General features: G+C 40.4%; 1 protein-coding gene across 3 annotated transcripts; it reads right to left on the bottom strand.

Moving 5' to 3' along the window:
* Positions 1-342: 342 nt before the first annotated feature.
* On the bottom strand, positions 343-15,487 carry arfip1 (ADP-ribosylation factor interacting protein 1 (arfaptin 1)). Of its 3 annotated transcripts, XM_085783056.1 has the most exons (10): positions 15,198-15,487; positions 13,568-13,956; positions 8,742-8,843; positions 7,026-7,134; positions 6,391-6,492; positions 5,057-5,169; positions 4,507-4,728; positions 3,774-3,931; positions 2,625-2,799; positions 343-2,532 (listed from the first exon to the last, which is right to left on the bottom strand). In XM_085783056.1, exons 2-10 carry the CDS (start codon positions 13,952-13,954, stop codon positions 2,377-2,379), a joined length of 1,524 nt encoding a protein of 507 aa, XP_085639182.1. In that variant the 5' UTR covers positions 13,955-13,956; positions 15,198-15,487; the 3' UTR covers positions 343-2,376. The 3 variants fall into 3 exon arrangements, with proteins under 3 accessions (XP_085639182.1, XP_085639189.1, XP_085639196.1); XM_085783063.1 differs by lacking the exon at positions 6,391-6,492; XM_085783070.1 differs by lacking the exons at positions 6,391-6,492; positions 13,568-13,956 and having other exon boundaries at positions 15,198-15,485.
* Between the last annotated feature and the right edge of the window lie 593 nt (positions 15,488-16,080).

Raw genomic sequence — 16,080 nt, 5'->3', positions numbered from 1 at the left:
AATAAGCAGCAAGGCTACAGATTAAAGATTACCAGGTTAAAACTTGCCTTTTGTCTTCATTAACATAAACCAAGGTAGGTCTCCAGTTACCTGAAATGTTCAAATTATTCTTTGGTAATTCTTCAATGCAACAAAATGTGCACAACTTTATTTGAAAAGGAACTAATTGATGAATAAACAGGATGAGGCAGAAAAGATCTACATTTTGTAAACCATCCTTGTGATGCTGTCGGTATCTTTTCTGCTGCGGCACAATGTCAACACGTCAGAAAGCATCTTCATTCATGTTTCTCTGCCGATCCATGGTCGTGACTTACAAACAAGACAGACAAACAAAGACACTTAAAGAAAAGAAACTTTTATTTTCCCAAAGAGGTTACACAACATTCTGAATCCTTTTAAACTCAACATTTGTTAATGTTTCATTATTACAAAGGTGGAGATCTACTAGTACATACTAGTACTAGCACATCTTTCTGCAGATCTTCAAGGGGAAACAAAATTGCTGCATTGGTCATCAACTACATATTCATGGTAAAATAGAGAAAAAATACAAATATATATCCACCTATTTCAGGGAAACAATAGGTTGTTGTACAAGAGTCACACTCTCAAACTGCTACAGTGAGCCATAGCAAAAGTACAAATCAACAAAGTGAGGACATGACAGCTGGTTCAAAACACCAGAGCACAAGAGTCCCCTTTGAAAAATATACTTTTATATATAGCCCAGTGAAGGAAACTGTTAGCAGCTCAGGTAAAGAATGCTGGTCTCTTTAAAATTTACAAAAAGACAAAAAGTCTCTCAAGTTAATTGTATTTTGGTTTACACCTTACAATATCATACAGTTCTTACAGTTCTCCTTGTAATTAGTCCCAAAAGCATACATGTGCATATGTGCAATATGGATAAATACCTTTGAGAACAGCATGTCTTCAAATAGATTTACACTTTCTGAAGTTAATTGAGTTTTTTTCACCTTTTTTTGTTTTGTTTTTCAAACACAGCTATCATTTTGTCATATGGAGTGTTTCAATGCGATATAGGCTTTGACTATATGCTTGGAGTGTGTGTGTGTGTGTGTGTCTGTTTGTGTTTTTGCATGTGCTTGGTCCATTCTCTCCCATTGAGAGTTGGTCCCGTAAACTGGTAGTGTTTCCAACAAGAAGACCAGTTAACATGGAGGGGGAAGAGAGGAACTAATGTACGAAATCAAGGCACGTTTAGTCACATAAGGCTGCTCCTTCGTTTTCTGTGGAATTTCATGTAATCAACACACTCATTTAGTCATGTGCCGTTGATTTAGAAAAAATAGGGAAAAGCTAAAAATCAAAAAACAACAAGAAAAAAAACCATAGGGCAATATTGATTAAAAAAGTAGCATCTCTGTTCAAAAGGAGCTGTTTGACATTCTGGGAAAATCTGGTTTGTTTTCTGGCTTTCAGATCCACACCATACTCCATCGTCTGTCTGCTTAGTAAGAGGCTCAAGGCTGTTAGCTTAGCTTAGCATGAAGGCTGGAAACATGGGGAAGTTGGCAGCCTGACACCGTCTCTCCCAATAAAACAACCTTTTTGTTTTTTTACACTTTGGTTTTTGTACTCATGAGGTGTGTAGGTGTTGGTGTTGACAGTGCAAGGCTAGCTTTGCTTCCTGTTTTTATGCTAATTCATCTAGCTACGAGAGTCGTGTTGATCTTTTCAGTCCAATCAGACATGTTTCCCAAAATATCAAACCACTACTTCAGTCAAGAGTTTCCTCGTAAAACAAAAAGAAGGTCAATTTTGCATTTGCATGATTCAGAAATCTGAATGCAATTTTTGCCCCATTCATCAAAACAGGTGTCATGTCAAATCTTCAAAGCTTGTGTGTCGCAAAAAGCATCCTCCTGATTAGACGTTCATAAAGCATTCATCCTCATCCCATTCAGCTGATTAGCATGATGTCAATAACTTGCGTGAATTCGTAGTTTGTTTTGATCCCGGTCGCTGCCCTTACACACCCAGCATGTCCGACGCGCTGGGATACAACATTCATATGCTGGAATATAAAAAGGCCATTTACAGTTTCCAGATGTGTTTACTGCAGCAACCCCTGCTCGACATTTTCGTCAAACAGCGTAAAAGTGCGTTTCCTATGATTTGAGTTAACGGCAACAATGTACAGATTTTTTTTTTTTTCAAGATTGAGAGTAAAATAGATTGTGGGTCGTTTAATTTATTTTCCTTTTCTGCATTTCGCTTAAAGATTTACAATTCAAAGATTTTGAAAGGCAGTGACTGTGGAGAGGAGAGGGTTTTCCTGTAGTATTTTGTAGAATTTGACATTTCCTGTCAAAACCCCAGACTCGGCCTGTGCGGCTCTGAAAGGAGTGATTAGTGCTCTTCCAGCCAAGACGGACTGTCCCCACCTGGCATTTTCAACTTGATGTGGAACTGCTTGAGTGTCTGTTCCAGCTGCTGTTGGTTTCCAGCGTAGTATGCAGCTATGGCATTGTGGAACAGGATCAGCTGATTATGCAATACCTTCACCTGTTTAGGAGCGAAAAAAAGAGACAATGAGCGCTTGATGATGAAAAGGTGCAGGTTTGTAAAGCAGAGCAGGCTTTTGGGTTTCAGGTGACCTTGTTCTCCTCCAGGAACTTCAGCTTGACGGAGACGTCGTTGCGCATCCTCTCGTACTTCTCGCGGTGGATCTGGAACTGCTGCTGGGACTGCTCGATCTTGGGCATGGTGGTGGCGTCACGTGGGCCCAGATTCAGCTCCTCCAAATCTGTGCGGTACGCGTCATACTCCACCCTGGGGATGTGACATTGTGTGAATAAAAGCTTCACGAAATGCAAGGGCATGCACTGCAGTCACCAGAAAATGAACCAAAAAGGCAAAAGAGTAGCTGCTGGAGCCTTGCTGCTGGGCCTGAGTTATCAATGTGTCACAGAAACTGCCTGCTGTGTGAAAATGTTGCTCGTAATGAATTATCGGCAGACTCTGCAGGTCCTCTCAGTTTTTAAACGGAGCATTTCAGCATCTTTCAGGTTTTTTGGTTTCGTTTATGGACATCCAGTGTTCACTTATGTGTTTTAGTGTCACGGCTCTCATCAGCATCACGCACCGGAGCAGCACCAAATGTCAGACACACACTTAGGTCATCTGACTGGTAAAAATGGTGGAGAAGAGGTAACTATGCAAGTCCGGCCGCTTTTTCCCTGTTTTGCTAACCCTCCTCCCTCCCCATCTGTCCTTTTGTTTTCAATGAAGCTGATGAGGAAGCAATCCATATAAGTGTTACGATGAGTATATTTTTATTTGTATCATCTGTCATATACAAGAGATTAGGGGTTATGTGTCATGGTGCTGCCGAGACGAGAGCTGGGATGCGATGATCTTGCAAGGTTGGTTTTCATCAAACAGACTCTAGGTGGAAGGCAGAGAACCTCCAATCTCCCCATAACAAGTCATTTAACCATCACAATTACTCCAAAACTGTCTAATAAATAAATAATTTAAACTTAATTAAGCATAGTTCCTCTTTAAAGAGTGAAACATGCTATGAACCATGAAATAAAAAATAAAGCAGATTTCTGATATGGGTTGGGTGTTTGGTCCAGGTGGGCTGGGCAGAGAGGAATTCAAGCTGTGTGTAGTTCTCTGTGGGCTGAGCACAGATCAATATCCACACTGACTGGATAGAAATGTTTCCTTAATGAGTCTATACATTTTGTGGGATCGGGGTGTCACAGCAGAGTCATAACAACGATATCTGAACAAATTACCTGGCTATTTCATATTGTTTGATGTTAAGCATGGTGTCTTCGATTGTTTTGTCCACAAGTGTGTTCACGCTGGCGATGAAGAAGTTGATGGCACCCAGCAGTGTCTCCCCATTTTTGGACAAAAGCTTTTGGGTGTCAGCATTGTAACCAAACTCCTCCTGAAGAACACAGTCAAACACACACATAGAGGAATATTAGTGGGTTTAAAAAACTGTATGAGTCCATATTCTCAGTACCACCCAAACACTTTAACCTGTGTGGAGGCCAAAGCTTCCATAGACTCATCCCACCTACTTGTCAAAAAATGTTCAGATACAACATATGTTCAGATACAACATAATAAAACAACAGTACAACATATAGCAAACCTAGCTTTCATATAACTCTTGTTTATTCAGTTAAAAGTAAAAAATAAAAAGAGATATATGTAAATCCTGTAACACAATTACACGACTGAAAAGAAAAGGGAGGGGAAGTAATAGTATCCATTAAGCAGAGTTGTCTTTATTTCCTTTGAATTCAATAACTTCCTAGTTTAGATTCCTGCATTGTCATGTGATGCTTCATCGAAATCAAATTACACAGTAACAATGAACAGCAGCCTATGGGATCAGAGCAGCTTCTTGGAAAACATAACTGTCCATTCGGCCCATAAGTCAGTACATATTCTACAGATTGTCTGCTGAGACCATAAGTTCAAAACGATGACAATGATCTAAATATATGGACTCACATGGAGTTCTGGCGACTTGAGGCTGAGGTCGGCGAAAGCGTCGCCCAGCTGCCTCTGCGTCTGCATCATCTGTGACAGCTGACCGGCCAGCGTCTGAGCCAGTCTTATCACGTTCTGGTACTTCCTCTTGTTGTCCCGCAGCACGTCGATCTGAGCCTCCAGCTCCAGGTCCACGGTCCTCGAGCCCCGACCCAGCTTCTCTGACAGGATCTGCCTGGTGCACTGCAGCGGAGAGCAGGCATGTAAACAAACGGGTAAAAGGCTAAAACATATTTTTTTCATACACTTTGGATGACTGTGGGGAGTTTGTGCTTAAGTCAAGACAGACAGAGGAAATAGGCTGTAAAAGAGACAATCAGAGAGAGTGGAGCCAAACCACAAAGTCTAAAGCAAGAGAAGATATCAGTTATTGTGGTTGTCAGTTTGGGGTAGAGTTCACTTTTTTCTGCCAACTTCATAACTCAGAGAAGATAATGGTTGAAGCTAAGGCTGAGAAATGTAGCAGAATAAAGACGTGACATGAAAACAGATTTAGGACAGAGAGGATTACTTTATACGTGTTGATGCTCCACTTTCTCACGAGGTCCAGTTTTTCCATGGCTGGGTTCTTTAAATCATCCGACAGGACCACCGCTCCGCTGTTTGGCTGTGCTTGCATTGCGCCTGGACAATTAAAAGTCATTCACTTAGTGAGTGATTAAGTTATTGGATTTGAAGGCTAGACAGCTATGGTGAAATTTAGGGGAGGTACATTTTGAGTGTTAAAATGATCAAACAGTGTAATTAGATTGTCGTGTGGACACTGAAACCTCAGCAAAGACCAAATGCATTAGCTGACGCTGATGACATCAATGATTATTCAGTTCAAAATGAAAATACCATTAGTCATGACTAACCCATTTCAAAGTGCCAACAATCACAGTAAAAGTGACGAACAGTGCTTCATTGTGTTTTGGGCACAGAGGGGAAATACTGAGAGATATGGAGCCCCAAAACTGACAAAGTGTAGTAAAGGACTGTCTGACAAGTCAAAGACAGGACTGACAACATGAATAAATAATATTGTTAATCTTAGGATTTAGTGAAAAAAGAAATATGATCCTATAGTATACTTTTAGCCAACAAAGTAATGCTAGGAAAAGACAATTAGCTAAACTACAAAAAGTAGTTTGTTCACTTAATAATATCCAAAGCTTAAATGCTACAGCTACACTAGTTTGCAGCATATAAATGATTCACATTATGTATATCAGCTTTATAAAGATCAGTAACTTCAGTGAGGAAGCTAACATTAGTTAAAAGGCCTGATGCGACCAGTTTTCACCGTTAAATTTTCTGTTATGGTGACATAAAGAAATAGATTTTTTAAATGTTATATTATCAATTTCTTGTATCTTACTACATTTTATCACTTTTCAGGCTCCACAGAACCTATGGGAGTCTATGGGTGCCAACTTTTGCAAGGACAAAGGTTGCAAGCAGGAAAACCCCCTGAGATTAAATGTGAAAGCAGTTTTCTTTCAGGAGAAGCAAAAGGCTTTAGGCATCGAGAAGCTGCATGAGATCTAGAAATCCCGAACCTCTAGATCTTTAGGAAAGTGATTCTAAAAGACACATAAACAATTAGCCACTGCCAAGCAGAGAGGCTACTTCAGTTATCCCAGACTTATGCAAAGGCAAAGTTTGGAGAACCAATAAACAATAGAGGGGAAGAAAAAGAAGAAGAAAGATTTGATTCGGGGCGGAGCACAGCCTGTAGGAACAAGGAGAGGGTAAGAAACTGATGAAAACCAAGAACGTTACAGAAGATTGTGGTTAATTTAGTGTGCAAAAATGGTTTGATGATTCAGTATCATCTTGTTCATGCTCCATCGCTGCGGGTACCTGTCTCAGCCTGACTATCGCTGGAGGAGCGCGCCAGGCGGCTAGCAACAGCCGAGCTGGGAGCTACAGGTGCCACGGGGGACGTGGGCAGGCTTGCTGACCCTGGGAGATATTCAGAGTTATGGTTCATTAGTATGTCACCAATCCCCGCCTACACAAGTGCAAAGGGGGGGAATTTCTCATTGATGTTGATTTCCTGTGTGTGTTTTTTTAATTACGGTGGCTCTCCCCACATTGCAGGATGAATGTTTTACTGAACAAAAGCCCCTACCTCATCCAGTGTAAATAAAAACGGAAAATAGCCATGGCAACATTGTGGTCAACGGGCTACAACAGCTTGCTGCTCTATGGGGAGATTTTTTATTTGCATTTGTAACAAGGATGTGATGATGAAAAGGAAAAGAGGGTTACAACCTGGAGATCAGAAGAAGCTCATTAAATTCAATTGGACGCCCACCTTTACAAATTCAAATGTCTGCCTTTCAAATATCACAGATTAAAAACCTAACGCAGCTCCACTAGGTTTGCCAACACGAAACGCTGCAAAGCAACCGAATGATGTAACACGCTGATGAGGCCTGATCAGTTCGCTGCTTCACACAACACTCAACAACTTGGAGGAGAGGAGTCTTTACCTTTGTACGGTCCTGATTCAATGATGCCCTCTGTTGTCGAAGCAAAGTTGCTGGAGGTGACACAGGAGTCTGAGAGGTTTAGGGCTCCGGGGCCACCGGGGTAAGAGTCCTACGGAGATAATCAAACAGAGATTATGCCAACACTCAGCCATGGCATATGAAAGGTTTAGTGCACTCTGTGTATTTGGTGCTGGAGGTTTGTGGCCTGTCAACAATTCAAAGGGCACCCGCAACTCAATAATGTATTTATTCCAGACAGAGATATTCCTCATATTATTTGTGTTGACCACTCCTGATGCTATTTGTTCTATGTAATGGACTACAGATGGAAATAAACTCTCTGCTAAATCTGGTACACACATCTTTACATTCTTTTGTTTAATGTCTGTGTACACTGTCCATAAACCTAATAAAATAAAAAAATATATTTTTTAAAAACTTCTTAATTACAGCCACAGTCTTTTTTTTTCATCTTTTTTTTTTTTTTTAAATCAGGTGGAGATTTACTGTGGTTAAAATTAGGAATGAACAATGGATCAAAAAATATTATAAATCAATGTAAGATTATGGAGTTAAGTGTGATATTCAAATTGCATGGGGTGCAATCTTTGTTGCATGTAATAAATGTCACATTATACCATAAATAAAGCACTGTGAGCCTATTATTCTATCATATTATTCTCCATAGCTGTTTGGTAGAGACCCCGGCAAAGAAACAAACATCATCATCTTTATTTATTAATTTTTTTCCCTTCTGTTTATTTGATTTGAAAATGAAATGTCAGGATTAGCATTTCCACTACAACTGTGACTCAGGCTGCAATCACAATATCTGTCAAAATAATCACATCATGATCTTTTTTTTTTCATTTTGCATATCAATCACCGCTGATTACGATAAACATAAACACAACTGCTTTCTGCCCTCTGGCAACTTTTCTATCGATTACATAGAGAATTCACTAAATTTGAAACTCTTGAGTCTTAAATGTTCATTGAGTGCTGCACTTAGACGTAAATTGACATTTATGTTACTATAATGATGGGTGAAGACCTAAATGAGTTAACAGCAACTCTGTGGTTCACGGTGACAAATAATCAATGGGAGACTATACTCTTGTATTCCCCGGGCAGTTTATGAATTCCCATCTGAACTAATTTGATAAAGATGAAACCTTTTGAAGCTGCCTACATGCTGCTGTGTCTACTATGCCACAGACTGTCAGTGTGACAGTGAGCCATTAGGAGGAAACATCTGGAACCTCTGCCAGCTCAGACAGATGGATGAGAGATGGATGAGAGAGGTTGGGCGAGAGCGACCTCCTAAAGTGACCTTGAGCGCCCGAGTACATCACCGCTACACAGCCTGAAACTTGCCTAGATCTGTCTATTTATCATTTGCAACATATTATTATGCAAATATTTGAATAATCAATAAATAGTGAGTTGTTGTTCAAGCATACATCTTATGTCTGCTTTCTGTTTTATAACATCATAAAGAGAAACTGATTGTGCAAACTGTTGGTCATTACAACCTCACTATTTTGCAAATTTGGGTTTCAGTGGTAAGTTTGAGTAGATAGACACCAGAACATCGAGTTGTGACCTTGAGGGTCTATTTTAGGTTTTATCTGGGAATCCAGAACTTTCGCTGTCTCTATAGAAGATAATCACATAATTTGAGGAGCAGTCCTCAAAAGTACCTATAAGTCTTACCCTCTGGAAAACTGTCTCAGGGCTCTGGTCCAGGTCTCCATTACTGGTGACTGGAATCTCAGCGGCTGAGCTTCTGATGGAGTCCTCAGCCATTGTGCTCTCCTATAATGAGGAAGGGGAGATGAAGCAGGTTAAGCAAGTGGTCTGAGCTTCCCCTGTCAGCCTCAAAGAGAGGGATCACCTTAAAGAAGAGAGGAGTGGAGATCCACTGGTGGGACACAGCAGCTGTGACTGCCATCTTGTGGACAGTGACGTAGTGGGAACCAGTGGATTCAATTATGATACTTCTAGCTGCACAGTGGAAATACAGTGATGACGACGTGGCAAATTTAAACTGAATATCTCAATAACCCTAAAACATAAACTTATGATATGACCTCATACTTAATGCACCTGAACAATAAGTATGCCTATTATACACACTATGCAGGACATAGATAAAAAAAAAGAGAGAGATTATGCAATCTAACTGTTCCTTCTATTCATTCACGGGACAGGATGAGGAGCTCAATAAGCTTTATGTCAGTAATGGTGCTGCATTACAGCATTTCCTGTAGCATGAGGTTCTTGAGCAAACAACTGCCATTGGTTTTCAACACAGTTTCACTCCCAAACACAGCACAAATGTCACCATTCTCACACTTTACATACATTTTCCCTGGTTTGATGGAGTATTATAGACATTATCTTATATTAAGTGTGCTATTAAAGTTAAGGCGACACACTCATGATGCCATGGAAAAAGGGAATCAGCCAGTTGTCTCTTACATCTGTTGCTCTCCATAACAATGCTCTTGATTTCCTAGTATTTCCTATAAAACACAAAGCTTCTTGTTTTATAATGGCTCTGTGTCTTTAGTGACCACCGTGAAAGGTGACTGGGATTTAAATAGAGAAACAAGGAAATATGAAAAGACTGAGATCATGGTCCCTGTGGATTAAATGACACAGTGACTCATTGGCCTGCTTAGCTACACATTTACATGTTGGCTCCTGACAAGCCACAGGGTGGAGACAACAGTTTGTGGCCACGTCGAGTTCTGTTTAGACTATAATAAACTGGCTGCCTGTTGCAGCGAGCTGAAGCTACAGCGTTGCTAGTTTTAGTACATTTTTTTGGATCTAATCACTGTGGACTTGGGAACTAGGGCAGTTACTTCACAACTATATAGCTGTGTGTGTGTGTGTGTGTCTGTGTGAGCCTTGGGCCTAACAATCTAAAGCTGGTTAACACCTGGCAAAGATGGCACCACTGCGTTACTCTTTTTTTTTTTTTTCAAATATAAATAAATCTTCATTTGCATCTTTGAACACGATCCGTCGCCTATGGACCTTAACCGGAGTGTAAATAATGCAAATAGCCGCCGCATCACCAGGTAACAGGATATTGGTCTGGTCTAAACTGACTGACTGGTTTCACGGTGTGAGCAAAAAAGTGAGTTTAAATCAGGGGGTTATAATGTACTGATAACACACAGTTTAATATATTAAAAGTAAGCAAGTTTACTTATTTAACGTATGACCACGAGGTACAACTCCTCACAGTAATGTGTAAAAAATACCTGATTCTTTTACAAGCCATGAATGAATAAAGTTGTCCGGGTATCATTAAACCTTGGATGATAAACAATTGGTAATGAGAGGATTTCTGTAGTAGAAGGTAGCCCTTAAAAAACAGGCAGTGTCACCTTCATAGGAAAATGTTAACAGTCCAATTGATTGAAAATGTATATAGCTATATTAATAACATAAACTTATAGTTTCTTTAAAAAGTTTAACTAAAGCATTGCATTAAAAGAGGGTCAAATGATTGATAATACAAACACACTAAAAAAGGATGAACTGGTCTTGTAAGACAGACGACAGGATATAAAGAGGCTGAGTGTGTTTGGATGTTTGTGTCTCTGGAAGTCAAAACATCTCTTTCAAAGCCTGAATCCAGAAGCAAAGATGTCTGATAAACTCAACCAGAATATTATACATTAAAAAAAGACCAGAGTAAGTGGACCTTAGTAAGTGTTTTGATGGTTTTGTGTGTGATGAAAAGACTTTACTTTGAATGTTGTCTTGTAACAGACACATAAATACTTAAATGCCATATGACGCCGGCATGCAGGCAGGCAGGCAGGCAGCACAGATACTGCTAAGCTTGTCTAACCACCTACTGCAGATAAGACGGTCCTGAGTCCTGATAGTCCTCTCCGACACCAGGCCTGAACAGGCTGTCTGGCACGAGGCACATCTCTGATACGAGCACTTGAAAAATGGTGTAAATAAAGACTGTAACAAAGTTTGCTGACCGGCTTTGTTTTGCCTTCATCTGTTTAGCTGCTACTCATAAATCTAGATTTAAGAGTCTTCTTGTTTAGCAAAGCATAATGGATCTAGTTCAACAATGGCCAAACAGATGATGATCAGGGGTCTCTGAGCCAAAACTGATCCCACCCTCCATCTGTAGACATTCAGCAGGAACAAGCTTGCTAATAGTGTCGGCCTAGCGGAGCAGGGATAGTAGTTAAGTGGCTGCGAATTAATCAGGCGTATGATGAGGGAAAGGCTTGGTGTGTCGTGGTTTGCCGTTCCCCACAGTTCAGTATCCTGGATACCAGCTAACCTGATGTGCGGGTGGGGGTGGGGTTGGGGGGGGAGTGGTGGATAACAACAATGAGCTAGTTGTGCAATTAGCTGCAACAGGCGAAGAGGAAAAACTCATGTGTTGCCTCTCAAACTATGAAAGAACATGACACAACCATGTTGCACAATGCTGGGTTCAAACCTGAAAAGTCTCAAATTGCAGCTGTGTAATATTTAGAGTTATAAAATCAAGTAAAGACAAGAAAGAAACTTTTTTTAATGTTTTGTTTTAAATGTGTCTGATCTGATGTGCAGCAGTGGCCCTGAGCCCTCAGACCGAGGAGTCACATATTCCAGCAACACAAGAAATGTGGGACTGCCTGGGAATGTGCAGCCGGCAGTCCAAATCCGCCTCACTTAACCAGTCATGTGCCTGACAGCATGTAAGTCAAGGGGTCTATGTGTACACCCAATTTACAAGCAGGAAAACATTACGGAGGAATGGTATTAATTACATCACACACACATTCACTTACACAGTGTCAGCGTCTGACAAAAGATGGCACAAATGATTGAAGAGGAGTGTATACTTACTGGAATCAGGAAGACTATGAACCAACAATGTCTCAAACATGTCACAACAATGCATATTAACGAGCACTGAGCACTTTATTAGGAACACCTGTACACCTTCTTGCTCATGTAATTATTCAATCATGTGGCATGAATAAAATCATGAATAAAATCATGAACAAAATAAAATGAGTGTGTGTGACACTGACTCACATCACAGAATGAACAGCACCTTGAACTTTGAGGTTGAGTGGTTTTATGACCACATCAGGTTCCACTCCCATCGGACAAAAACAGCAATATGAGGCTGCTGCAGTGTCACCACAACTGGATATTTGAAACCTGTAATAATCTAGTCTAATAGTCGGATCAGTCTGGATTTCTGCGGCCAGGCTGCAGATGGACTGGAGGTAGTAGTGGTGTAATAATCAACATCAATAAGTCATCATCTTAATGTTGCAGCCAATCCAATGGCTACATTTTACCCTTATTTATCTATGGTAGTGTCTCGTCTTTTATTCTAGTATTGTTGGCTCTTAATTCTTGTGTTGCTCTTACAAATTTTGGTATGCATTGGGTTTGTGCAATAGTGATATTTATTTAGCCGACTTGTTGGTGCTGTTTATTGTCTCATGCTTTATGTTGCGATGTCACCCTACGATTAGCGCTCTTGTTGTTGTCATGTGTTTGTACTGTGACGTGGTTTTGTCTTGTACTGTGTTCCTCCTTGCACTATTGCCCACAACGAATTTCCCCCAGGGGACAATAAAGTATATCTTATCTTATATCTTTCCAGGTCGCCCTTGAAAATGAGATCTCGATCACAACGGGTCTTTTTACCTGGTTAAATAAATCTTATCTCAATATTAAATGTGCATCTCTGTATGGCCACAGTTTATCATCTTCTATAGCCACTTCCAGAAGGAAGATGCTCCATGTCACAAAGCACAAAAACTACAAAAGTTATCTCAGTCAGAGTAGTTTCATGCGCATGATGACAACAATAAGGTCAGTGTAGCGTCACCAGTCACCAGATCTAAAAATTCAACAGAGGGCCTTTGGGATGTGGTGGAACAGGACACTGGCAGCTGATAAATTAATTTGCATAAATGATAAGATGTAGAATCAATGCCACAGAAAAAAAACAGTATTAGTATGGTGTTCCTAATAAAGTGCAGGATGAATGCATTTCGTATAGTAGTAAAGATAAATCACTTTGCGGTAAGGCAGCATTAACACACGGCAGAAAACAGAGCAAAGCTTAGATAGGGAAGATCACAGAACAACACACTACCAAACAGGAAGAAAAACACTAACTGCACCAACAGCAGCGAGCTACACAACAATTATTTCTCTAAAAACCTCCAGCAAAAGCTGAATTAAATATGACCCACAACAGCAACAACAAACACAAAAGAGAGAAACAAACACAAGCACTTTCTGGCTAATAACTCCAGTTCATGTTGATGATGATTAAATCAGATAAAGTTTCACAACAGAATTCAAACAAACCAGTAATAAACTGATTAAATAAGAAAAGAGACCGCCACCACCAGAGCAAGTCAAGCTCAAAAACAGCAACATGAACAGACGCAGATGCGGTAAAGGAAGTGCTAGATGATTTGGCTAGAAAGGCTGGCGCTGGAAGATTGATTTACCAAAGTGAAGGTAAATATCACCTTTGTTTCAGTGTGAGAATCTCCACCTTCCACTGGTGTCTCTGCTCGCTCAACATGATGATTTGTCTCGTGTCCCCCTTCGCCTGCACTGCCAGGCGCGTCTGCAGCAGCACCACCGTCCCTGTGCGTCACTACGCCCTCACTCTGAACAGCCTCATCCTCCTCCTGAACATCCTTGTCACTGTTTGCTGCATTTTCTTCACTGCTGTCTATATCAACGTCGTACAGCTCCTCATCTGTGTAATCTCTTCCCCTGCTGTGGTCTACACTCTCTTGCTTTTCATCCTCGCTCAAACTCTCCCCCGCTTTGTCCCCATCCTCACAATCCACCTGAGGGTCCTCGGCTGAGGTCCTCTCCGGTTCAGCCTCAAGACTAACTTCAGACATACCTGAAAATAGACAGATACAGGAGTAATGAATAGATCCTATTAAGCTGTCTGACTTATGATGATGCACTTCCACACAAGCCCCAGCTTGTAATGGAACTGTTACATTCAAGAGCTAAACATCTGTTTTTTTAAGTATTAATCCTTGTTTAATAACACTGTTACGTATGTTATTATGATTTAAAACTAATTTAATACAGTTATAGTTATATAGTTATAGTTACAGTGATATAGCATTCACATTAGATTGAAGGGTATTTGTTTCTACAGTGTGTCCATTTTCTAGGATGTATACACAGGCCCAAGTTGAGGCTATAGTATCTGTATCTGCAAGGCATTGAAGTGGCTGTGAAACTCAAATAGATCAAATAGAAGAACATTAAACCTAGCAGAAATTACAAACCTGTTATTACAACTAGGTCTGACATATTACTGGCAGTGCATTGGTTTTGTCAATTTGTAAAACACAATTATGATTGTGCTGTGCAAACATGGTTAAACTGTACATGGCTTTTGAGAGAGAGAAAGCCATCACTTGAAATAAACATTGAAGCATTTTCTCTATTCATGAACAGATGTGAGGCGTCTGTTGGCAAGGCAACAGCTCAGGTGTGCATTTCCAGGTTTTCAGCTGCTCTCCGCAGGAAAATATGACGCATTTATCTCGTAGTCACAGAGTCAGGTTTGGCACCGTGTTGACATCACATAGGCGACGGGGTGGAGGCTAATACCTTAAACATTACAACTGCCGCTGCTGTCACGATGTTTGTTCATCATTACCCCCACCCCCACCTGTAACATCACACACCGGGAACCTGCTCTTTAGGTTTAGCAAGGTTAGTAAGGTGCATTACCTGTTGCAGCACAGTCACGTGACTAACGAAGGCATCCATCCAAAAGTGTTAAAAATTACGTTTAATGCTGGGCATGTCACATTAGTAAAACATGGTTGTGATGATAAAGTCAAGAGATTGCGCAAATGGTTCACCTCCCAGCAAGTTAGCACACACACGGCTGGCCATCACTAATTTGAGTGGACGTGAACGCATCACAGCCGTTGACGTGTTGTTAGCTAACGTTAACGTAGCTAAACAAGATATCACAGATGACGAACTGATGAAAAACTTCACTAACATCACTTTTAATGGTCAAAACACCCTAACTATTTCTGTAGATATACAAAAGGACGCCATAAAGAAACTGCGATGATCAAAAAGGGAAAACAAAACTTAAGTTAACGTTACCTTTCCGTGGTCGTGGCTAACTATTTAGCAGTGGACTGTTAGCCGTTGTAGTAGTTCACTTAAAATCCCCCCTCAGTTCCTCCGAGCCGTGCCGTGCCGTGCCGTGCCGCACTGGACGTTATCTTGGATGTTAGCGCGCCTGCTGTTGATGCTGAAAACGATACATAGATAGACTAGCAGCTTGTCATCAGTGACTCTCCACCACCACACCGCCACCACCTCACTGGACTTGATGATTGAACCCCGGAAAGACTGAACCACTCCGCGGGCCCTCCTCGGCTGTCATCTGATGCTGCGTTCGAGAGAACTCGGAACTCGGAATCTTCCCACCTCCTGCTTGAAAAAAGAGCAATCGAACGCCACCTCATGTGAGTTGTCTGACGTCACAGAACAATCTGCACCCGCACAGAACCACACCATCATTGAAAGGAATTGTTTTTGTTGAATCTTTTTATTTTACAAGGAAAATATTATATCCATAAATGTAAATGGTCATCCAAAAAAACATATTTTTATGAGTTTAAAATAGAAATAAGATATTACATGCAGCTATTACAAAATATGAAAGACAGAAAAGCTATAAAAACCTTAGAATATTATAAATTATTGCAAACAACTATTTAATAATACCTATAATATATAATAATATAGTGTTGGTACCCCTTTCAGTGTATATATGTATATATTTTTTGTTTGTCTATTTATTGTATGTTTATTGTTTGAATATTTGTATGTTTGTATATATAAATGTTTAATAATAATAAAAAAGACTGTAAAAAGAAGACAATGGCCCAATCCCAAACCAGCCCCTATCCCCTAACCCTATCCACTAGAAAAAAAAACAAAAACAAAAACAAAAAAAACACACCATCATTCAAGAGTT

This window comes from Trachurus japonicus, chromosome 1 (assembly GCF_045865225.1).
Source record: "Trachurus japonicus isolate A0001 chromosome 1, Traja_1.0".
NCBI lineage: Eukaryota > Metazoa > Chordata > Actinopteri > Carangiformes > Carangidae > Trachurus > Trachurus japonicus.
Note: the sequence above shows the minus strand (reverse complement) of the source record. Positions and strands in the feature narration are given on the sequence as shown.

Coding starts and splice junctions, on each gene's coding strand:
- arfip1 (XM_085783056.1), bottom strand. CDS start 13,954: ATGTCTGAAGTTAGTCTTGAGGCTGAACCGGAGAGGACCTCAGCCGAG. Junction 4,729..5,056: donor GGAGCATCAACACGTATAAA/GTAATCCTCTCT, acceptor TCTCCGCTGCAG/TGCACCAGGCAGATCCTGTC. Junction 3,932..4,506: donor TCAAGTCGCCAGAACTCCAT/GTGAGTCCATAT, acceptor TGTGTTCTTCAG/GAGGAGTTTGGTTACAATGC.